Source organism: Melanotaenia boesemani, chromosome 22, assembly GCF_017639745.1.
Source record: "Melanotaenia boesemani isolate fMelBoe1 chromosome 22, fMelBoe1.pri, whole genome shotgun sequence".
Taxonomy (NCBI): Eukaryota; Metazoa; Chordata; class Actinopteri; order Atheriniformes; family Melanotaeniidae; genus Melanotaenia; species Melanotaenia boesemani.
This window is the reverse complement of record NC_055703.1, coordinates 3,007,184-3,031,491: the sequence shown is the minus strand read 5'-3', so window position 1 is coordinate 3,031,491 and position 24,308 is coordinate 3,007,184. Positions and strand designations below refer to the sequence as shown.

Here is a 24,308-nt window from a genome sequence, read left to right as displayed (position 1 = left end):
GGCAGCTCTGCTAAATTCTTCCATAAATGGAATTCATTCATAAACTTCTTCTCTTTTCTGCTCTTCCTGCCCCCAACACAACCCCCCACACCCTTGTTTTCCTGTCAGCCTTCTTTTTAAATGGATATAAACACGTATGGATGTGTATATTCATATTCTTATTCATTTGTTTATAAATACCTTAAATTTTTTCATCCAAAGAGACAATGTTCACATCTTTCTTGTTTATTTTATGGTAACATAAAATGTTATTTTGTTTAATTTACATTATCTTTAAAAAGCTGAAACAGAAAAGCTCTCTGACTCATTCAAGATCACCTCCTTTAACAAGTTTAAAAATTATTATCGTGTCCATAATATGGATGTTTAATGATACCTCATTTTCTAATTGAAGACATATGCAACAGTTTTAACAAGCACCTTGTAATGATGTGCTTCCACCACAAAGTGGTGTAAATTTACCTAACTGTTTACAAACCAGCAGAAAAATACAACAGAAAAAAGTTAAACGAAGTTTGGCTCTGGAAGAAATGGTTGGTTCTGTCACATTTTAAGCTAAGAGAGTATAAATACACAAAACATGATCAGTTTTGTGGAGCTCTTTCAAGAATATAAATGAAAAAAAGGTCTAGTTCAACCAGTAAGGTAAAGCTAGGGGACCATCCGTCTACCACAACTATGAACAGATATTTATAACAAACATCCAACAGAATTTGTTCATCTACAAATCAGCAGTTAACAGCAGCTTAGTCACCAGAGGCAGTTTGATGCTGGACACAAAACAAATAGTCAAAAATGATAGCTAAAGACATGCTTTCATCCGTTCTGTTGAAGGTTTTCCTACTTTGATATAATTAGGTGAGCCTGAGTTTACAGTCCCATCAAGAAAAACCATCAGAACAAGTGTGCAGAAACTGTCTGATGTAGATTATCCGAACACTGACTCAGCGAGTGGTGAAAAGCTACTTCTGACCGCAGAAACATTGACAGAGATTACAACACAGTCTGACGTAACTGTGGCTAAGAGTTAACTATTATTAGTATTTGAAATGCCATCCCAAGTCCACAAGATGTTTATTTCCAATATATGCCATGAGTAAAATCAGCCATCAGCTCAGTGGTTTGAAATTTCTGTTTCATACAAAGCAACACATACAGTCTGGACAGTGGAACAGAATAGAAACTTTGTTTTCGTTGTACAGTAGGAGCTAGCTAGCACTAGCTGTGAGAAGTTAGCTAGCTTGATGCTAGGGGGAGACGTGACTTTGGGGATGTTTGGCTCCTGTTGAAAAGATGGCAGATCTCACATGTTCTGTTTATGCTTAAGACACTAATGACACACACACCTACACACACACACACACACACACACACACACACACACACACACACACACACACACACACACACACACACACACACATCCAGTTGAGCTTGCAAGGTGTTTCCGTACTTCAGACTGCAGCTTGTGTGTTAACTATTGGCCTGGTACATTTTACAAGTGTCCAACTTAGTACTTGTTTGAATGGTGACAGAGGACACATTGAAAGCAGAGCAGGTCTGGTCTGGACTGGTCATGGACTGGATCAGCCATCTGTTTTGCCTTGAGCTGAAAAACCGTACAGATCTGCCTTCATGGTGGTCAGAACACAATGGTGGACTGTGGCAAAATGCTCTTAAAGTTTACGAAACGCCTCTGAAGTTCTGTTGTGTGGCTAAGTAGAGGTAAATAGTTGGAGCATTTATAAAAATCTTCTGAGTCAGAAAGTGTCCCTCATTTAGGTGAGGCCACTTAAAACACCTATACAATAACCCTTACAATATGCAGCTTACAGACAGAGCATACAGCATGAGCATGTTCATGAGTCTTATTCATAGCTTATTTATTATCATAGCCCGTTTATTGATTAACGTTTTAAAACCCTGAGAGGAGGTGTCTTATTCATGTATTTTTACCACAGCAGGGAAATAAAAAAGATCCATTTTTCAAGAACAAGGCTTTGTTGTAACGTTGTCACCTTTCTGTCCGCTGCTTTTCACCAGCCAAATAAGCACATGTAAGCGCACAAAAGCAGGACTCAGCTATCCAGGATAAAAGAAGAAAGCATAGCAAGACTACCCATAACAGAGCAACCTGATTTAATCTGTGTTATTTTCATAGAGATAGGAGGAGTGGCTCAGTCAAACCAGGTGTAGGTAATCCCACAAAGACCATGAGGTCTATCACAGATTCACTGATGCAGACATGGAAAAGAGGAATGTTTTTCACTTTAAAATTCATTCATTTTAAAGCAACACTACACAACTTTCTAACCATAAAACTCTATTTCTGACTATTTGATGGCACACTGACATTTTATATGTACATTCCTGGAGCCATAGTTGTCCTGTATTGTACCGAGGCTGAGAAACCATACTTGATGTTCCAGGCTGGAGCATCACATTACAGCCGGGTTTCACTTTAAGGCAACGGATCACACGCCAGCAACTGGATATCCACATGCTCACCATTTTCAACATGATATACTGATTCTGCAAAGAAACCCAGGATGCTATCGAAAGAAGATAGGAAAAGAAAGAGAGAAAGTGACAAGAGATAAGACAAGAGCCAACAGCAGACTGACTTTTACTGGCTGGAGAGATGTGAGAGAAGAGACAGGGTGTAAGATGGATGGATGTCGTGGTTCAGGAGTGCCAAAGCTCAGCAGTGCTTCTTTCAAGGGAATAAACAGCAGACTCTGCAGTGTTGCAGTTATATTTCATGAATCTTACCAGTTCTCATCTTAAACCACTGCTGTTATGCATCGGCTGAACAACCATAGAACAGGAAGAATAAAGCTGCATTTTTATAGAACTACGAGGGCAGTTTTTCACTAGAGGTGTTGATTATTTGAATGACTGTGATAACAGGTACATACCGGTGGATTTCCATTTTGGAGGCTAGTACACATCTCTGACTGAGGATGAAGCCGGAGGCGTTAGACTGTTGAGCAGAGGACTGGATCTGCATGGCTTCACAAAGCCTGTGAGCTGCTGAAGTAAGCCAGTCTGCTGCACCCGTTACTGCTTTACATCAGCTCTCCTATCTCGTGGTCTTGTCCCCGCTGCCTCCCCTTTTTCACTTGGTAGTCAAAATAATCTGTGCTTTTTCTCTCGTTCTACTAATCTGCTGTCTTCATTATCCAAATCAGGATGCCAGTCACCCCCTCATACAGCCAGCCTCTGTTCCTGCTCTACTCAAAGCCCCCGTATCAGAGTGATTCTTTCCACATTCATACATGCAATGTCAGCGAGTCAGCCAGCAAGTGGGCATGCGAGGGAGCCATCCAGTCAGGCAGCTGTATTTTGTTTTAATGGCAGCGACTCTATCCAGCAAACACACACACATTCATGCAGCTCAGTCCTGGCTTCTCGCCACTGTGGCGACAGCAGAGGTATCCAGGCAACAGGCTCTTGTTCCTGCTCAGGCTGCTGTTGCGCTCTCTGCGCTCCGGTGGAGGTTGTGGAGAAATCACGGCGATACTGAGCATCCCAGAATGGCTCTTCTCAGGAGGATCTATGTAGGGTTTGATCCTTGTCTTCGACTGTTTGTGGGCCCTTTCTTTCCCTTACCTGGCTGCTTCAGCTACATCCATCTCACATCTTTGCTTCTCCCTTGATCTCCCCTTCCCCTTTCATCTGCGTCCTCCCTTCCTCTCTCCAAGCTCCTCTCTCTGCTTTTATGTGTGCAACTCTCCATGTGAATTCAAGATCCACCCACCCAATTCCTCTCTCTCTCTCTCTTTGTCTCTCTCTCTCTCCAAAATAAATATGCTAAAGACATTTGGAAGAAATAGCAGCATGAATACTTGAATTTTTGCTCCCCAATGTCTCCCGGCATCTCTGAAACAACACACTCCAATAGAAGAGATTCTTTTTCATAATGGGACATCAGCACACTGCAAGCGTTTATCTAAATATGATGGATCTGTGAGCACCATACTGAAGCCTTTCTTCTGTGCCACTGTGCTCATCATTTCAGCTGTAATGAGCTAGAAGGAGAGTGAATAATGTCATTCATTAGAGCACGGACAATATAAAGGAACAAATCAAATGTCACAAAGCTTTTAATGTTATAAACTGATGGGCATTTCTGTCATCATTATACTCATTAATGCTCCAAAAAAAGACTGTTAGATTAAAGGTCTGTAGACTGTTATGAAGTAGGACTTGCTGTATGTATTTTGAGATTTCACTGTGCTGCTTCGGATTACTCCAATCCACTCAGCTGTTTGTTGTTTGGATCAAGCTAACTATCATCATCCTAACCAGCTCTACTCTGAACCTCTCCTGGATGACCGAGCTTCTCACCCATATGCTAGAGTCAAGACACCCTTGCTGCTTGTATCCACAATCTCGTTCTTTTGGTTGCTACTCACATCCACTTATACTTGCTTTTAATTCCATGTGTGCATGTTTATCATGTGCCAGTCGTATTTAGCGTTTGTTTGAAGCATCATTTGTGCATGTCCTCAGAAACAAACGCTGTACATTCGCAAGCTGTTATATGGAAGTGAACAGTAGATGGAGTGTAGGGACCAATTTGACAAGATGCTGATGGAGTCCATCAGTCTGCAGCTCTGCTCAGGTGTTATGAGAGCCCAGGTTGCTCTGATAGTGGCCTTCAGCTCTTCTGCATTGTTGGGTCTGGCATATCGCATCTTCCTCTTCATAATACCCCAGAGATTTTCTACAGGGTTAAGATCAGGCCAGTTTGCTGGCCAGTTAAGAACAGGGATACCATGGTCCTTAAACCAGGTCCTGGTAGCTTTGGGGCTGTGTGCAGGTGTCAAGTCCTGCTGGAAAATTAAATCTGCATCTTCATAAAGTTGGTCAGCGGCAGGAAGCATGAAGTGCTCTAAAACTTCCTGGTAGATGCTGCGTGGACCTAAGAAAACACAATGGACCAACACCAGCAGATGACCTGGCACCCAAACCATCACTGACTGGAAACTTTACTCTCCACCTCAAGCAACGTGGACTCTGAGCCTCTCCTCTCTTCCTACAGACTCTGGGACCTTGATTTCCAAAGAACATCAACATTTCCTTCATCAGACAACATAACTTTGGACCACTCAGCAGCAGTCCAGTCCTTTTTGTCTTTAGTCCAGACGAGACGCTTCTGACGCCGTCTCTTGTTCCAGAGTGGCTTGACACCAGGAAAGCGACAGCTGAAACCACGTCTTCATACGTCTGTGCTGCTGGTTCCTGAAGCTCTGACTCCAGCTGCAGTCCACTCTTTGTGAATCTCCCCCACATTTTAAAATGGATTTTGTTCCACAACCCTCTCCAGGGTGCAGTTATCCCTGTTGCTTGTACACTTTCTTCTACCACATCTTTTCCTTCCCTTCGCTTCTCTATTTATGTGCTTGGACACAGAGCTCTGGGAACAGCCATCCTCTTTACCAGTGACCTTCTGTATCTTTCCTCCTTGTTCAAGGTGTCAGTGGTCGTCTTTTGGACAGCTGTCCGGTCAGCAGCCTTCCTCATGATTGTGTAGCCAACAGAACTAAACTAAGAGACCATTTAAAGGCCTTTGCAGGTGTTTTGAGTTAATTAGCTGATTAGAGTGTGGCACCAGGTGTCTTCAATATTGAACCTTTCCACAATGTTCTAATTTTCTGAGATACTTAATTTGGGGTTTTCATTAGTTGTTAGTTATTATCATCAATATTAAAAGAAATAAACATTTGAAATATGTCAGTCTGTGAGGAATTAATGTCGACATTATACAAGCTTCACTTTTTGAATTCAATTACTGAAATAAATAAACTTTTTCATGATATTCTAATTTGATGACGAGCACCTGTATATTCTCTGCCTGAAATAAACGTTATTATGAATGGAAATGATTGTGTTCAAATCAGAATATGATATTGTCTCAAACGGATTGCTGCTACCTAAATTAAAATTATATCATGATCAAAGTTGTGATATACACGTACTTATCCAATGCAGTTATTGCAAGTGTTCATTTTTTCCCCATTTCACATTAGACATCTGGATCAAAAAGGCATTAAATAAATAAAACAAGGCAGGGCTGACATGTTCAGTGCTTTCAGGGTAGGGCACAAAATACAACAAACACACACACACACACACACACACACACACACACACACACACACACACACACACACACACACACACACACACACACACACACATATAACTGCAAGGGAAGGATGTACCAAGTCTGAGGTCAGAACAACAACAGCTGACGGAGAAATTTGTAAATTTGTGAAGGACATTAAATCTCAAAGGACTGACAACACAAACATACACAAAATCATTGTTGTATTTAATGTTTTATCAACAAGAACACTATAAAAGGTATAAATGTCAGGGCTGAGGCGTGAATTAGAGGACCCAAGCGCAGGTTTTAATGGTGACAACGAACAGGGGAAAATCGACTGGTACATTACGTGAAGTCTACAAAAGTCTAAATAAAAAAACTCAGATCAAAACAACAGTTAAGCTACAGAAATTGTTGTAGCTTTGTATAAATTAAGGTGCTAAAAAAAAGGGGAAGAAAACACTGCAAACAGGTGCATCCATGCATAATACTCACACATGCATGAGCACGGAAATACAGTATATACTTTCTGAATATGTTCTTTCTGTCAGGCATCACTCCTAACTCCTGCTTCAACCAGCCAATATTCATATGGTAGAATTACACTGGTGCCACCATGTTTACATCAATGTCGCCAATCATCAACAGCAAGGCAAGGCAGTTTATTTGCATAGTACATTTCATGTACAAGACTATTCAAAGCGCTTTAGATAAAACATTAAGACATTACAAATGGTGCAAACAAAGCATTAAAAAGTAGTAAAAGGCAGCAAAAAATGACAAAAATCACAATAAAATTATAACTTAAAATCAAAATGATTAGTTAATATAAGTTAAAAAGTTACCATGTAGATTTCAAGTAAACGCATGAGAAAAGAAATGTTTAACCTGGATTTAAAAATGTCTACATTTTATGAAATTTTAATCTCCACTGGCAATTAATTCCCACATTTGTCATGAAGGTAAACTTGACCTATTAATCCTAAAATGGATTTTTGTACCAGGCTTTAAACATGTTTATTTCTGCTGTGAAGTTGGTCTTTTTAACATGGGAGTCTATGGGGATTTGCTCTGTTTTGGAAGCAGCCCCTAGTGGACGAGGAGGGAACTGCAATATTTTGCACTTCCACATAGGTTTCACATTTCACTGCCGCCTGGCTCTGATGCATCCCCTCCCCTCACTCCCGCTCTGACTCCTGCTCCGTGCCTCTCTCTCCTCTCCTCTTAAAGAGGCCACGCTGTTTTTTAAACAGAAGCATGTCTCTGCACATCGACACAAAACTCTTCTTTTCTAACCTGTCCATCATCATGACAGCAGGATGATGGTCTGGCTGAACAAATTTACTCTGCCAAGAGGAGCATTTTGGATACAGGGCTTCCCTTGAGTCTTAAATGCTATTCTTTCTTTTTGTTTTAAAATGTGTTTTTGCTTACAACTGCTGGGCCAGAGAAACAGAAGGAAAAAGGTGGATAGAGGAGAAATAGGAGGCGAAGAGAAAAAAGGAGAACAAAACAAAAGGTAGAAAACAAACCACAGCAACTACAATCAAAGCTAAACAGGGAAACTAACCAGCTGCAACACCTGAAAAGAAGCAGGAAGCATCCTAAAGAGAACACAACAGACCGTCTATAGAGAAGAAAACTGTAGAAACCCCCAACAGCAACAAGTATGTGTGTGTGTGTCTGTGTGTAGGTGTGTGTACTAAGCATTAGGGGTGAGTTGTGTTGAGTGATCATGCAAATGCAAACGCGACCGTCCAAGGATCAGAGGCAGACTGAGGGCCACAAGCCCCGGGTACCCAGAAGCCACCACAGAGACCAGAACTGAGCCAGTCCACCACAGGAACGGCCATGCGTCCAGACAGAAGGAGGCAAAGGCTGCAGGCAGAGAGCCCCACCACGTCAGGGAGCGTGGGCCCCAGGGGCCCCGGGGCAGCAGTCCACCAGCCCTGCCAGGCACCGGCTCCCTCTGCATGAGCCAGGGACAGAACCCAGGACCCCACAGGCCACACTGTGAAACCGGATGTTACTGAATTGTCCCCATTACTGCAGGCTTAAGATGTTTAAAAAGGAAAAAAGCCTGAGAAAGAGGACATGTGAAGAGGGTTGGACGTTGTTCTGTGAAGGAAAACAAAGGCAGTAGGAGAAATAAGAGATGGAAGTGAGAAGCCCATCCTTTCTCCCCTGAGGCCTGATGCCATTTCAGGTTGTGTCACTGCAGGAGACTGCAGGCACAGGTGGCTCAAATGCCACAAGCACCCCTTATAAACCACAAGCTGATTCCCACGCAACACATCGACAAGACCACAGATACAAGCACATACTGAATGAGACGTCGGCTTCTCATCATGCGATATATAATTTAATAAATCCCCTTGTCTCTGAGTGCGACTTCCAGTGAAGATCTGTCAGATTTTAATCAAATTACCAAACAGGATGTGTCACACCGTGTACAGTTTTCACACATCATGTTCTGAATCAGAGCAGCAGCTTGTCTCTGTCTGCACTAGATACACCTAGCATACACCTTCATGTTCAGCTTTATTGGCAACAAGTGATCAATAAGGATTTTTTTCTAGCTCTTATGTTCAACTGAAAGCATTTCTGATAAACCCTTCAGAGAGATTAAACACCAAAACACTGCTGTGCGTACATTTTGGATTTAAGTCAGGAACGGAGCGAGAACAGAATCTCAGCCTGCCAGTTCTGTAGTCTCCTCTGAATAAGCAAAGACCGAACAACAATATAAAAATAAAAAAGGGAGCTAACACTTCCAGGGTTCCAGACTAACTTTTTTACGAGGAACACAGCGTCCCCTAACTTAAATGTTTAGGAGAGCAAGCAGAAAATTTAGGGGCGTACACTGAAACCGCCTTGCATAGCAAGTCTCACATTTTAGTCCCAAAATGGGACCATTTGGTCGCCCTGTCTTCTTCACAGTATTTTCAATGAGATGATGACAGAGTTGCTCCAGGCTGAAGAAGGTCCACGTTTACTCCACATCACTGTGACTTTTTTCCTCCATAAAACAATAATTTGGAAAATATCTGTATAATCTGGATAATATGCTGATTCTTGAGTCGGTGCCAAATAAACACAAGTAGACAATTAATGGTCAAAGAAACCATCAGGTGCTCGACTAGGACAGATGGGGAGGAGAAACGAGTAAAGGACATAGGTCTTCAGATATATCATCTCTATGAGTTTTGTACATTTAATTGAAACAATGAATTAATACCTTTATAGGCCTCTTGCTACATTGCTACTCAAATCTGTTTTCCGTTTTTAGTCTTCCTGACCTAAACACTATTTGAATATGAGGCATCGTGTCATGTAATTATTTTAGGCTGATAGTTTGTGTTTGCAACGTAAAGTTCAGCACACATATTGGTCCAGGTTTTTGGCTAACTAAGAAAAAAGGGATTTTTAATGTTATACGTGGGCCTATATTAACTTAAATTGTGTAACAGACCTTAGACACTTTGGGGAGTGTTTTTTCTCAGATAACTTGGTGTTTTCCATCTACAGCTGATCCAAAACTCAGCTGCCTGCCTATTAATGGGGACAAGATGGTGGAAGCACATTACTCCAGTACTGCGCTCCCTTCACTGTCTGCCTCTCATTTACAATTTTTTTTTACATTTTACTTTTAAATGTTTAAATGTTGTGGCACCTCCGTATCTTTCTGAGCTCCTGCACCATCACTGTCCTTGAAGAGATCAGAGATCTGAAGATCAAAGGTGATTTGTAGTCCCCAGGACTCGACTCGTGACTCAGAGACAGAGCTTTGTCCTCAGTAGCCCCTAAACTCTGGAATGGTCTCCCTCTTTCTGAGGTCTGCCGGAACCCTGAATGAATTTAAGTCTTGTTTAAAAACTCATCTTTTTACATTGGTTTTTAACTCCAGAGAGCATGATCATTAGGCCAGGTTTGTTTTTCCTCTTTTTTGTCTTTTATTGTTTAATTTTGTTATTGTTTTATTTTTCTATTATAATTTTACATGTATACCACTTTGAGTACCTCTTTGTATGTGAAAGCGCTGTATAAATAAAGTTTGATTAGATTTGATAACTGTTGTATGAAATGGCACTTTTATTTTACAACCACAATTTTAGAAAAAGTTGACGTGCTGTATAAAATGTAAAAAAAGATTTACACATCTCATAAACCCATAATTTATTGTGAATAGAAAATTATGTTGAAAGTGCTAAATTTTACTGTTTCATGGAAAATATGAGCTCCTTTTGAATCTGATGGGAGCAACACGTCTGTAAAAAGTTGGAACAGGAGAAGCAAAATGCTGGAAAAGTAATTAGTACAAATCAAAAACAACTGGAGGAACATTTGACAACTAATAAGGTTAATTACCAACAGGTCAGTAACGATACAAAACGACCATCTGACAGTGGCAGAGTCTCTCAGATGGAAAGATTGGAATGACCAGTCTAAAACAAATTGCATTTCAAAATTGTGGAATAAATTTGTAAAGGCTTTGAAGATCCCACCATCTACAGTGTATAAAATAAAAAAATTCAGAGAAACAGGAGGAATCTCTGTGTGAATGGGTCTCCACTGGATGTTGGTGATCTTGGGGCCCTTAGGCAGCACTGCTTTAAAAACAGACATGATTCACTTGGGAATAAAATTTAAGTTTTGCAAACCATTGTGTGATGATTTTATTTACATTTTAACCAGCATTCCAGCTGTTTTGAGTTTGTAAATAATGTACAGTACTGGGTACTTTTTCTCGTGTCTGTGTTTATGGTGGTGGGGTTGAACAGAGATAACGGGCCATGTATGGAGCAACCAAGCAGGGTATTCATATAGTCAGGGTGTAAAAAAAAAAAAAAAAGCCAGGATGTCCCACTGGGATAAGGCCACACATATGTGGGTTTGCATCCCTGTAGAAAAGTCAACTCAGTCATTAATGTTCCATCAATCCACCATTTTCTGCCGCTTATCAGGAGTCGGGTCGCGGGGGCAGCTGCCTAAGCAGGGAAACCTAGACTTCTCTCTCCCCGGCCACATCCATCCAGCTCATCCGGAGGGTTCCCGAGGCGTTCCCAGGCCAGCCGAAACATGTAGTCTTGTCCAGCACGTCCTGGGTCTTCCCCGGGGCCTCTTTCTGGTGGGACGTGCCCGGAACACCTCATCAGGGAGGTGTCAAGGAGGCATCCTAACCAGATGCCCGAGCCACCTCATCTGGCTCCTCTCGATGTGAAAGAGCAGCGGCTCTACTCTGAGCCCCTCCCGGATCACCGAGCTTCTCACCTTATCTCTAAGGGAGAGCCTGGCACCCTGCGGAGAAAATTCATTTTGGCTGCTTGTATTCGCGATCTTGTTCTTTTGGTCACTACCCACAGCTCATGACCATAGGTGAGGATGGGAACTTAGATCGACCGGTAAATCGAGAGCTTTGCCTCTTGGCTCAGCTCATTCTTCACCATGACAGACCGATGCAGAGTCCGCATCACTGCAGACGCCACACCGATCCGCCTGTCCATCTCCCGCTCCATCCTTCCCTCACTCGTGAACAAGACCCTGAGATACGTGAACTCCTCCGTGAACTCCACCAGGAGAGAGCACGCCACTCTTTTCCAGCTGAGGGCCATGGTCTCGGATTTGGAGGTGCGGATTCTCATCCCAGCCGCTTCACACTCGGCTGCGAATCGCTCCAGTGAGAGCTGAAGATTACGACCCGACGAAGCCAACAAAACCAAATCATCTGCAAAGACCATAGACCCAGTCTTGAGGCCACCGAACTGGATCCCCTCAACATCTCGGCTGCGCCTAGAAATTCTGTCCATAAAAGTTATGAACAGAATCGTGACAAAGGGCAGCCTTGGTGGAGTCCAACCCGCACTGGAAACGATTCTGATTTAATGCTGGATCAAGCTCTGACACCGGTCGTACAGGGACTGGACAGCTCGTACAAGTGGGTCCAGGCACTCCATACTCCCGGAGTACCCCCCACAAGAGTCCCCGAAGGACACGGTCGAATGCCTTCTCCAAGTCCACAAAGCACATGTAGATTGGTTGGGCAAACTCCCATGCCCCCTCAAAAACCCTGAAGAGGGTGTAGAGCTGGTCCACTGTTCCACGACCAGGATGAAAACCACACTGCTCCTCCTCAATCTGAGGTTCGACTATCCGACAAACTCTCCTCTCCAGCATCCCTGAATAGACCTTACCAGGGAGGCTGAGGAGTGTGATCCCCCTGTAGTTGGACAACAACCTCCGGTCCTTTTTGAAGAGGGGGGGCCTCCACCCCTGTCTGCCAGTCCAGGGGAACTGTCCCAGATGTCCATGCGATGCTGCATAGGCGTGTCAGCCAAGACTGCCCTACAGCATCCAGAGCTTTAAGGAACTCTGGGTGGACCTCATCCACACCCGGGGCCTTGCCACCAAGGAGCTTTTAAACCACTTCAGTGGTCTCAGCCCCAGAGATAGGAGAGCCAGCACCAGCTACCCCACACTCTGCTTTCTTATCGGATGACGTGTTGGTGGGATTGAGAAGGTATTTCCTCCACCGCACAACGTCCCGAGTCGAGGTCAGCAGCCCCCCATCCCCACTGTACACAGTGTTGACGGAGCACTGCTTTCCCCTCCTGAGCCGAATGGTGGACCAGAATCTCCTCGAAGCCGTCCGGAAGTCATTCTCCATGGCCTCTCCAAACTCCAAACTGTCACCCTTTCGGGCTGAGCCCGACCGGGCCCCATGGGCAAAGGCCTGGCCACCAAGCGCTGGCCTCCGTGCCCCACCTCCAGGCCTGCCTCCAGAGGGGGCCCCGGTGAAAACCTTGGTCCTTGCATTCTCCTCATCATAGGGGTGATGTTATTAATTCCAATTAAAGTTGTCCCAGCTGTGCTTAAACACTTATAAAAGCAAAGTACTTATAAATGAATGTGTTATTCAGCAGCATGTGCAGTTAGTAGAGTCTGTCTGAGAAACTGAAATAATAAAAGATATAAATATCCCCTAGGCAGTCTGACATAACACAGACAACACTAAAATGTTGGACTAAAATCATCATTCAAGGCCACACAGTGACAATGAGGCACACAGGAGCATACCTCTGTGTTGCTGTCATTTGACCTGAGCTGCTTCTGCTGGACGGTCTTAACAATGATGTCATTGTTGCTGGGTAGAGCATCATGCTAGGCAACAGGTGACATGCAGGGAGATACTACACAACTACAACTTTTCAAAGGAGGTTACACTGCAATGAACAGAGTATGGATTCATTTTAAATTATTCATCGAGGTAAATTAATACACTGAGACACCCACTCAGGACTGCAAGACTCTGGATGTCTCATAATATAAGAGGTATAAGAGTATTAAAAACTTAACTTTTGACCTCAAAACTACAATATAGCTTAAAGTAAAGTAATATATTAAGGAATCCTTTCACATTGCCTGCAATGGCCGGTTTACTATCAATACAACACCATAAAGGGTTGATTTAATGCCATATTCTCAATGCTGTGTTTCTGATAAGCTAACTGATTATCAGCTTACTTTACAATTTTCTAACTCAGTTTCAAAATACTGCATCAATTTTATTTCTGTGTAATGAGAATATTCAGGCTGAGTCTGAAGGAAACACCAGAACAAGAGACTCTCACACATGAAGATGAAACATAGTAGAAGCGAGTCCATGAAAGTATTACCGAGGTTACAAGAGTGGATTATGATTTCTGCCATAGTCCATACATATAAAGTAATCCTGAACTCATGGACCACATTGTGAAACTCCCCAACCAACTGCATGCAGACAAATTAACAAATGGTTAAAGCTGATAATAAGAAAAAGAAAAGATAGAGGATGTCTGTAGGCTTACAGAACTAAGCAAAGTGAGAAGAATAATCTCCCAAAGTTTAATACACTAGACTGAAAATTATAATGAGAAGTGTGTCAGATTCCCAGGATTATACTTTCTACAGAGTAACTAAAGCCCCGTTTCCATCAGTGGCTCGGACTCAGGACAGTTTGGTGTGGTTTGGTTGGTCTCTAGTGTTTCCACAGCCAGCTGGCATGGTGGACATCCAGCAGTCTGTGTTCCTTCTTTAGCTTTAAACAACAAAAAATCCACTGTAAATTTAACATGGAGCTGCTCCTGCTTTGTTCTTATTGCAGAATTAATTTAACCAATCAGTGGATTGCAGTGTGTCAAGCTCCACCCTCAAAGGTCAGGTGGGTAAGATTTGGACCCCATTGGAAGAATCCCAAAAAAGTAGGACAGCTCTGATTGGATATTGTAAGCTGGATTTCTACTTGCGCAGAGTCTGCGTACGGTCGAGTCGGTGCAGCTGATCCCGGAGAAATACGCTCTCGCACTCGAGCGTGTGCTTATGCCGTCATGTTGCAGTTTCTCTTCAAATTCAGCAAGAAGCTCCAGAAATCCGGAAACACGTAATCAAAAATGACCAATCACAGGGGAGTACTAATGTGTAACTGCGCTGCAAGCAGGGGTGCACGTCAGGTCTGGAAGAAGTGCACGCTGACCCTCCGCGGACCTACGCAGAGCTTACAGCAGTGATGCCATAACTGACTTCACGCAGAAGACGTATAGTATAAATCCAGCTTAACACCCTTCCCAGTTTGACCTGTAAAGAAGGTGTAGCAACCCATTGGGTTCCGAGATGTATCTGTATTCCTGTGGGATTGACATGAAGATGAAGATGAAGATGGAGATGATTTTGATCTTGAAAACTGTCTGTGAACATGTCTAAACAGAGACAAGTTGAGCTACCTGAATCAATCAGGATGTCAAACTTCCTTTAAAAGCAGCTTAAAGTCCAACTTGTTCCGAGCTGCCTTTGACAAATAGTCCTTTAGCTGACTTTTTTGGCTGTTATGTTCTTGATTGCCACGTTTAATATTGTTATTTTAGAATCATTATGTTGTACTCTTGATTGTTTTATTGATTTTAACCTTGTTTATCTTAGAACTGTGAAGCACCTTGAGAAGTCGCTAGATTTTAACGTGTGTAATACAAATAAAAATGATTATTATTATATTATTATGATTGATTATCATTATTATTGAGACACTGACACACATAAAACTTCAGAAGACCTAAATAGAAGAGAAATGGAAGAAAGACTATTTATAAGAAGAAGATCAGCGACTCGCTATCTTTACATGAACAAATATTTGTTTTTTGTATCTCAATAATGGGCCCTTAGGCCCAGTGTGGAGATGCCTTTTTTATCCTCTCCAGCTACATCTTACTCCCCTAATGTTACCTTTCACCTATATCTAAGACAAGGAGCGCTGTAGAAATGGCTGCTCCGTCAGTCTGCCTGTTCTGTTTGTGTCATCATATGTTGTTTTGTCTAGTCTTGGATGGGTTGTACTGAAAACATGAATTTCCCTGCAAAGGGATTAATAAAGTATTTTTCATTCATTTCATTCATTCATTCATTTCTTCTATCCAACTGAAATCCAGCTGATCAGAGATTCCAGCTGACTTGTTTACATGGATCTGATCTGTTATGTGTTTATAGGATGGAAAGATATTAATATGATCGTAACACTTTGGACACATGCAATGTGGATTAATTCAAAAGAAGAAGAAGATTTTATCAAATTTGATCAAATTTCTGCGTAACAACTCGTTTTGGGACTTCTGAATGCTGGACTAATGCCAGAACCCCCACATTGTCTCGTTTCTGTGCATGCTTTAACAAAGAAAATATCAGAATGACATCAATAAAGTCCTACATGGTCATTGTTTTCCTCTTGATTGCATTAAAAATTCATTCCAAATCAAGGCTGATCGGATGAGCTGAGCCGTTTATTGAACCCATTTTTACTCCGATTGGACCTTTGATCGGATCAAAAGCGCTCCCCGTTATTGCAGCTACTGAGAACTGAAAAATAATTTATTACAACACTAATAAGAAGGAAATACGAGCATCTCCTGTGAAATTTATAGCTTGACCGCTAAACTAAAAATAAATAAAAACTAAAGTTACAAAATAAAGACTGGGCCTCTCAATTCCGCCTCATTTTGAGTTGGTTGCTTCGTCTTCTTCTGTTTTTACCTTCTTTTAATTGTTGTTCTTCATGCTTAGTCTTGTGTTAAAAAAATCAAAACTCAATAAAATTTAAGTTATAAGAATGTAAATATTAGTTTTGAGAGTCATTACATCAGGATCGGTAAACATGCTTTTCTGTGCTTGAAACGTGAGCTGCAGCCAGTCTGTTCGCCCCCTCTGCACCCGGGATCATATTCCCATTGATGCTGTGCTGAGCTGGAGCTCGTATAAACCCATGTCAGCTGTAAAGTCATATGATGCAGAACTGAATGCTGGATAAACACTTTTCATGTTGCACCCAGCCAGATGTTAGCGATATATTTACCAGTTAAAAACAGGCTTTCCTATCAGTGGTAAACTCTTTGCAATTAATCAAATTTTATTTTAAAATATTGCGAATAACTTGCTAATTAAACCGGAATTTCCTGATGATAGCACCGACACAAACTATTTACTGAAATCACTGTATATGAAGTGTTTCTAATTCAGCAGCATACACGGTCACTTACACTTCCATGACAATCTGGAAGAAACTATAAACAATTTAAAAAAGAAAAAAAACATCTTCCATTATCACTCCAAACTCATGCTTGACAACTAAGCTGGCTTTATGAAGTTACCGGCACAACGGCAACCTGCAAAGAGCTTTTTTTATGCATTCATCACGGTGCAGAAATCCATTCAGGAAGGTAACAGCAGCTCCAGAAGCAGCTGCGAGGAGAAAAGTGCCCCTTTGACAACCCAAGAGAGCAGCACAGACGAACCCTACCCTGTAACTGAGCTGAAACCCCTGCTGATTGGACTCTGAAGAGTTTAACAGCCGCAGCAGATCTATAAATATAATGGCTTCTCATCTGAAAGTGGTTTTTTTTTAGACAGGGGCTTCAAATAATAAATGAATTGCTGGATGTTGCTAAAAGCTAAAGCGTATTTCTTATTAGAGCTCAAAGAGTGAACAAGAGTCTCGGCCAGTGCCGGTCATACAATAAGCTCCCTTCTGTAAAAGCTCAGTCTTTTTGAGGTGCTAATATGGGTTTAAGGGAAGGGAAAACGTTGGATTCACATCTGCAATCTTTAGACTTCTTAATTCTACAGTAACTTAAAAAATAGGGGGAAAAAAAAACTTACGAGTCACAAGTCATCTTGGCATGGGTAACCCGTAAATCCAGCCGCTCCACCTACAGGAAAATCTGTTGCTAGGACAGTTTAATTCTTCGAGTCTCCACTTTCTCCACAGACAGACTGACGAAGCAGCTGCTTGGCTGAATGACTGCGAAGGGGAGAAATGGACTGATATTTAGATGGACAGCGACAGTAGAGAGGCACCAACTGAACTACAAGGCCCCCGCACCCACCCCCTCCTCCCAGCCTTGCTCATACACCGTCACCTCACTGAAGTCCGGGCTAAAAGTGGAGCAGCTGGGTGGGCTCAAGAAGAGGGTGCAATGACTCTACAGATGGGGGCTGAAGCATATCTCTCCCTGCTGTTCCAAAATAGTTCTCGACCTGGTCACATCATCAGCCTGAACTATGTGAGGAATTTTTAGAGTCCCACCAATGTTTACTCATACCAAGTTAGATTTTACCATCTATTTCTGAACATGTCATCCTGGAAATATATTTAAAATATACCAAAAAAATAGATCAGGTGAATCAGCCGGCTAACCTGCTGAATTCAGCAGTGTTAAAACCAACAGTTTAATCCAGAAATCTTGGTGTTTTTGATCTCTGTGCCTCATTTTAACAGCCATACTAAAGCATGAACCAAATCAGCTTTTCACCAGCTGAAGAATAGATCTAGAATGAGGGAACTGATGGCTCAGCATGAAAACATCCTAAATCAGACAACAACTGATCCAGAATGCTGCTGCTTGTCTTTACAAAGACCAGAAATACGGAACAGACCAATCCAGTTCTCACATCTCTACACTGGCTTCCAGACAAAGAATTGATTTTAAAAGTTTTGCTGGTGTACAAGGCTCTGGATGGTTCTGGTCCAAAATATATATCTGGTCTGCTGACACCATATGAGCTTCTAAAGATCATGAGTTCCATCCCAAGACTTTAAACTACACATCGAGTTTTTCTGCTCCTGATATCTGGTACAAACTAGCAGAAAACATGAAGTCTGATCCCAACCTTAGTTCTGTTAAATCTGGTCTTAAAACTCTTTTATCTGCCACCACTTTAAATTAAGATAGAGAGCTTTGTTCCTTTTGCTTCTTTATAAATATATCTTTTGCACATTTCCCACTGATGTCTGTATGATATCTAACCAATCGTATGTTTTCTGTAGTCTGTTACTCCCTGGCCTGTTCTGTTTATATTTCATTTCTTTTATTCTTTTCAGTTTTTATTTGAGCTTTTTTTGTACTTTGCTTCTTTTGCACCTTGTTCTTAAAGTTTTATTTAAAGCACTTTGAGTTTTGTGCATAAAATGTGTAATGCAAATAAACCTGCCCTGCTTTGCATGTCATCATTTTCATTTAGTTATTTTTATGACATATATTGTTGTAGCTTCCTGTGATATTTCTCTAGCTCTGTGTTCGGGCATTAGCAAACTCTATGTGTCAGTAAAGAAATTATGCTTTAATCTAAATTACAGTACACTGATGAGCTGCTTTTTACAGCTGTAGATTAGCTTTTTCAAGAAATATTCTCTATATTGCCATTTCATAAAACAAAGAATTTTGACGTCCACACACAGCCTTAAGAAGTGGCAGCAAATGTGATGATACTTTGACCCCTGGTTGGGAACCGCAGGTTTAAATCAGGAGTAACAGCCCGCATTTAAACCTGCTGGCTATTGTGGAAACTAATCCATGCATTTATTACTTTAAAATGGTAAATGGTCCGTATTTATATAGCGCTTTTTGGATGCAATCATATACCTGCTTCAGAGAGCCCACTCTCATCTGGACCAGTCAGGCAGCACTTTGAGGGTCATGTTCTTTGATTTCTCAAGTGCTTTTAATACGATTCAGCCTGCTCTGCTGTGTGAGAAGCTGCAGAAATTCCAGGTGGATCCCTCCACAACCACCTGGATTTACGACTACCTCACAAACAGACCACAGTTTGTGAGACTGAAAGGTTGTGTGTCTGAGATGGTGGTCAGCTGCACTGGAACACCACAAGGGACTGTACTTTCACCATTTCTATTCACGCTGTACACCTCAGACTTCCAGTACAACTCTGAGTTCTGTCATCTGCAGAAATACTCTGATGACTCAGCAGTTGTTGGGTGTATCAGTGATGGACAAGAAGCAGAGTACAGAGAACTGGTCGGTCAGTTTGTGAAATGGTGCGGTGACAATCATCTCATCTTGAATACCAAGAAAACAAAGGAGATGATTGTTGACTTCAGGAGGAACAAGAACACACATAGAAGTGTTTCCATCATGGGAGAGGAGGTGGAGGTGGTGGAGGAATACAAGTACCTTGGAGTTCAGCTGGACAACAGACTTGAGTGGAAAAGCAACACTGAGTACATTTACAAGAAAGGTCAGAGCAGACTCTACTTCTTAAGGAAGCTGAGATCTTTTAACGTCTGCACCAAAATGTTGCAAATGTTCTACAGGTCTGTTGTTGAAAGTGCAATCAGCTTTGCAGCAATCTGCTGGGGCAGCGGCATCAGAACCAGAGACTTGAAAAGAATTAACAAACTGATCAAGAAAGCCGGTTCTGTGCTTGGAGTAACTCTGGAGCCGCTGGAGTTGATCATCAAAAAAAGAATTCTGTACAAGCTGACGAAGATAATGGAAGATCCTTCACACCCTCTACACAACGCCGTGACGAAACAACAGAGTGTGTTCAGTGGGAGGCTTGTTCAAGTCTGATGCAAGACAGAGAGATACAGAAGATCCTTCCTTCCAGCAGCTATCAGGCTGAAGAACAAAGCCCTTAATTAATTAATGTGATTGTTTTACTAAAAAAAAAAAAAAAAAAAAATTACTACTACTACTACAATATTGAATTTCCCTTTGGGATTAATAAAGTATTTTTCATTCATTTCATTCATTCATTCATTCATTCATTCTGTACCAGGATACCCAAAGCGCTTTACAGTATACAGCACATTCACCCATTCACACACACATTCACACACTGACGGCGGAAGCTGCCATGCAAGCTCGACCACGACCCATCAGGAGCAACTAGGTCTTGCCCAAGGACACCTCGACATGAACACGACTTGGCCGAGGATCGAACCGGCAACCCTCGGGTTACAAGACGACCGCTCTACCTTGCTGAGCCACGCCGCCCCCAACAACTACAATTCCTGATTGTTGTCACAAAAATGTTCATTGGCTCCCTGTTAAAACCAGAAAAGAATTTGAAATTCTTCTCTTCACATTTAAAGCTTAGTGATCAAGTTTGATTAGATCTTTAAGATCTTATAGTTTCACATTTCCCCAACAGAGCACTTTCAGACTGCAGGTTTACATGTGATATACAGGTGCTCATCATCAAATTAAAATATCATGAAAAAGTTGTTTTCAGTAATTCTATTCAAAAAGTGAAGCTTGTATAATGTAGACATTCATTCCTCACAGACTGACATATTTCAAATATTTATTTCTTTTAATATTGATGATAATAATTGACAACTAATGAAAACCCCAAATTGAGTATCAGAAAATTAGAACATTGTGGAAAGGTTCAAGGAGGAAAGATACAGAAGGTCACTGGTAAAGAGGCTGGCTGTTCCCAGAGCTCTGTGTCCAAGCACATTAATAGAGAGGCGAAGGGAAGGAAAAGATGTGGTAGAAGAAAGTGTACAAGTAACAGGGATAACTGCACCCTGGAGAGGATTGTGGAACCAAACCCATTTTAAAATGTGGGGGAGATTCACAAAGAGTGGACTGCAGCTGGAGTCAGAGCTTCAGGAACCAGCAGCACAGACGTATGAAGACGTGGTTTCAGCTGTCGCTTTCCTGGTGTCCTGGCGTCAGAAGCGTCTCGCCTGGGCTAAAGACAAAAAGGACTGGACTGCTGCTGAGTGGTCCAAATGTATGTTCTCTGATGAAAGGAAATGTTGATGTCCTTTGGAAATCAAGGTCCCAGAGTCTGTAGGAAGAGAGGAGAGGCTCAGAGTCCACGTTGCTTGAGGTGGAGAGTAAAGTTTCCAGTCAGTGATGGTTTGGGTGCCAGGTCATCTGCTGGTGTTGGTCCATTGTGTTTTCTTAGGTCCACGCAGCATCTACCAGGAAGTTTTAGAGCACTTCATGCTTCCTGCCGCTGACCAACTTTATGAAGATGCAGATTTAATTTTCCAGCAGGACTTGACACCTGCACACAGCCCCAAAGCTACCAGGACCTGGTTTAAGGACCATGGTATCCCTGTTCTTAACTGGCCAGCAAACTGGCCTGATCTTAACCCTGTAGAAAATCTCTGGGGTATTATGAAGAGGAAGAAGTGATACGTCAGACCCAACAATGCAGAAGAGCTGAAGGCCACTATCAGAGCAACCTGGGCTCTCATAACACCTGAGCAGTGCTGCAGACTGATGGACTCCATGCCACGCCGCATGCTGCAGGAATTCAGGCTAAAGTACTGAGTGCTGTACATGTCATACTTTTCATTTTTCATACCTTTCAGTTGACCAGTATTTCTAGAAATCCTTTTATTTTTTAATGGTCTTAAGTAATATTCTAATTTTCTGGGATACTGAATTGGGGCTTTTTGTTAGTTTCAGCAATTTCTGACAGCAGCAATTTAGACTGCAATTTTAATCTTTCTAAAACAAGTTTTTTTTTTTACTTTTCAGCAGGACTGTCTTGTAAAAAGGTTAAACCCCCCTTCTCTTCTCATTTTGTCTGTGAGTTGTTGGTCTAAGTTTCAGATCCTCCATTCAAACATGTCTCTGTGAAGAAAAAGTTGAACTGTGCCCCCTGCAGGACACTCAATGAAAACTGGTGCACAGCTGTGTTTTGTGTACAAATCTGTGCCATGTGGAGCTGGAGCTAATAAAAACCCTGCCACTACTACAGAGTCATTAAACTCAGGACTGAACGCCAATTAAACCCTTTAAAGGTGCAGACATAAACCAGAGCTTTGTGGAGGTCAGTGGGTTTTTGGACCAGTGTAAAACATTACTTCTGAAACCTTTTCCTGCTCCTCAAGTGAGTAAATTGACTGTATGAAAGGAGAAACAGAAAAACCTTTGCTTTGCCTGATCCTAGCTGATGGTATCACAAATATTTCACCAATGTAACTGTAGTGGTGTGAAATGTGGTGTGCTGAGAAAGGCCGACAAGGGCACCAATGAGATAATTCTATCTCTCAAACGTGGCCCTGATACGATATAAGTCAGAAGGTTCGTGTAAAAGCCAACACAGAGGTCAAAGTTCAAACATATTCTGTGCTTCTCTTACATAAAAAAAAAATAGGAGTCAGCCATCTTTACTGGTGTGATCCACATGCACAGTAGCTCTTAAATAGTTTGTTTTGTCTGCAGATTCTTCATCTGAGGTCTCAGGCTTCCAGCAGCAAAGACCCAAATATATTCAGAATGTATTTCATTGTGCACAGCTGGAGCTGAGGCTTTCCATCTCAGGTCACCACACTGCATTTAATGTGTTTAAAGGATAACCTTCGGGTTTTGCTAATGAACACAAGATCCTGCACGTACACAAAAACTGGAGCTGTAGTTCCAATGTGGGCAGTGTAGTTTACAAAGAAAATACTAAAAATTATTACTATCTTAATTACAAAAAATGGGATGCTGTGGAAATAAAAAACAATGCAATGATTTGTTAATCTCATAAAGACATATTTTATTCCCAGAAGAATATAAACAACACGAAACTCAGACATTTTAGCATTTCATTGAAAATATGATGAGTTAAAAATGAGCTCATATTTTCCATGAAATGTTAAAATGTCTGTTTCTAAATCAGATTTGTTGTTTATGACTGAACCGACGTAAACATACACTTCTGTAACAGGCTGGTGTGTTTTAGCAGAAAGTACTGTTATGTTGCCCATGGTCACCATGGTAACGAACAAAACTGTCTAACAAAGCTGAACGAAAAAACGTAGCTTTAGGCGACTTTAGGCAGTACCTTTGACTTACTTGTCGAGGTGAAGATTCAAAGATTCAAGATTCAAGTGTTTTTTGTCATTTGCCCAGTAAGGAAACAAGTTTACGGAAGCGATTCTGTATCTTAATTCAATTTAAAATGGATGAAAAGAAATGCTTTTTTATTTCAAGGTCACAGCTGCATTATTTAACTCATAAATTAATAATAGATCATCCGAACTGCATTTTATTTTCAACTTCAAAACTGCTCTTTTTACGACAACTAAAAAAAAACGTAAAAGACATCGCTTTTTCGTTTTCATGTCTGCCCCGCAAAACATGTTGCAAAATTCAATTTGAATTTGCAATCCCAGGCGGAGCAGGACAGTGATGTCAGTGGCCGCTCTTCTTCTTCTTCTACTAGTTCTTTGGCCCCAGTCTGACCGAGCTACGCATCTAAAATGGTAGAGGGCGGTGTGCATGTCTGACACTGGAACATGAAGAGTAGAGCTTGAAAGTTGTGTTGGTACCACAGACTGTCAGAAACTGTGGGAAGAGAGTTTATCTTATCCTCCCGTGTGCGCTGGCTCACAGGGAAAAAGAGTAATTGGTGCTATTTGTCCCACTCCTGGGCAGCTGTAGTTTCAAGATGGCAGACCGTCATGGCACTGCCGTACCGGCTTACCCGTCATATGTATAAAGAAATTTTACATTTTGTTGCTTACAAAAATGTGTGAGATAATTAGCGGAGCTCATAAGACACCAATGATAACACATATACATGCAGTAAACAACAGAAAATGTTACACAAGGTCCCTTTAACATTTCATACACTTTTTGGGAACTGGGGTTGTAACTGCACACTGACTAAATTCTTGTTATTCCTTAACCAAACAGCAGTCTGGTCACTGGTATTATCATATTTAATTCCTTAAAGTCTTTTTCTCTTGATGTCTTTCCAGTGTTGTTCTGCTGGATTGAAAAAGATGACCAGCGTGAGGTGTTTCTTAAATCTCAACAGGCTTCTAGGAAAAAAAACAAACAAAAAAACAAACAAACAAAAAAAAACTAATTTGCAGTTTAAATCAAACAATATGTTCGTACAGCATGTGTATGAGTTGTTG

At 41.6% G+C, this 24,308-nt stretch overlaps 1 protein-coding gene across 6 annotated transcripts in view; it reads right to left on the bottom strand.

Annotated features, from left to right (window-relative positions):
* enah (ENAH actin regulator) overlaps positions 1-24,308 on the bottom strand; it is a 145,571-nt gene that overhangs the window by 86,615 nt on the left and 34,648 nt on the right. For 3 of the 6 annotated variants that reach the window (XM_041975827.1, XM_041975832.1, XM_041975833.1), the window contains exon 1: positions 2,919-3,598. The exons of 1 other annotated variant lie outside the window; for it this stretch is intronic. In XM_041975827.1, coding sequence (XP_041831761.1) covers positions 2,919-3,010 — 92 coding nt within the window. In that variant the 5' untranslated portion in view covers positions 3,011-3,598. 2 more of the 6 variants (XM_041975829.1, XM_041975828.1) reach the window with 2 other exon arrangements.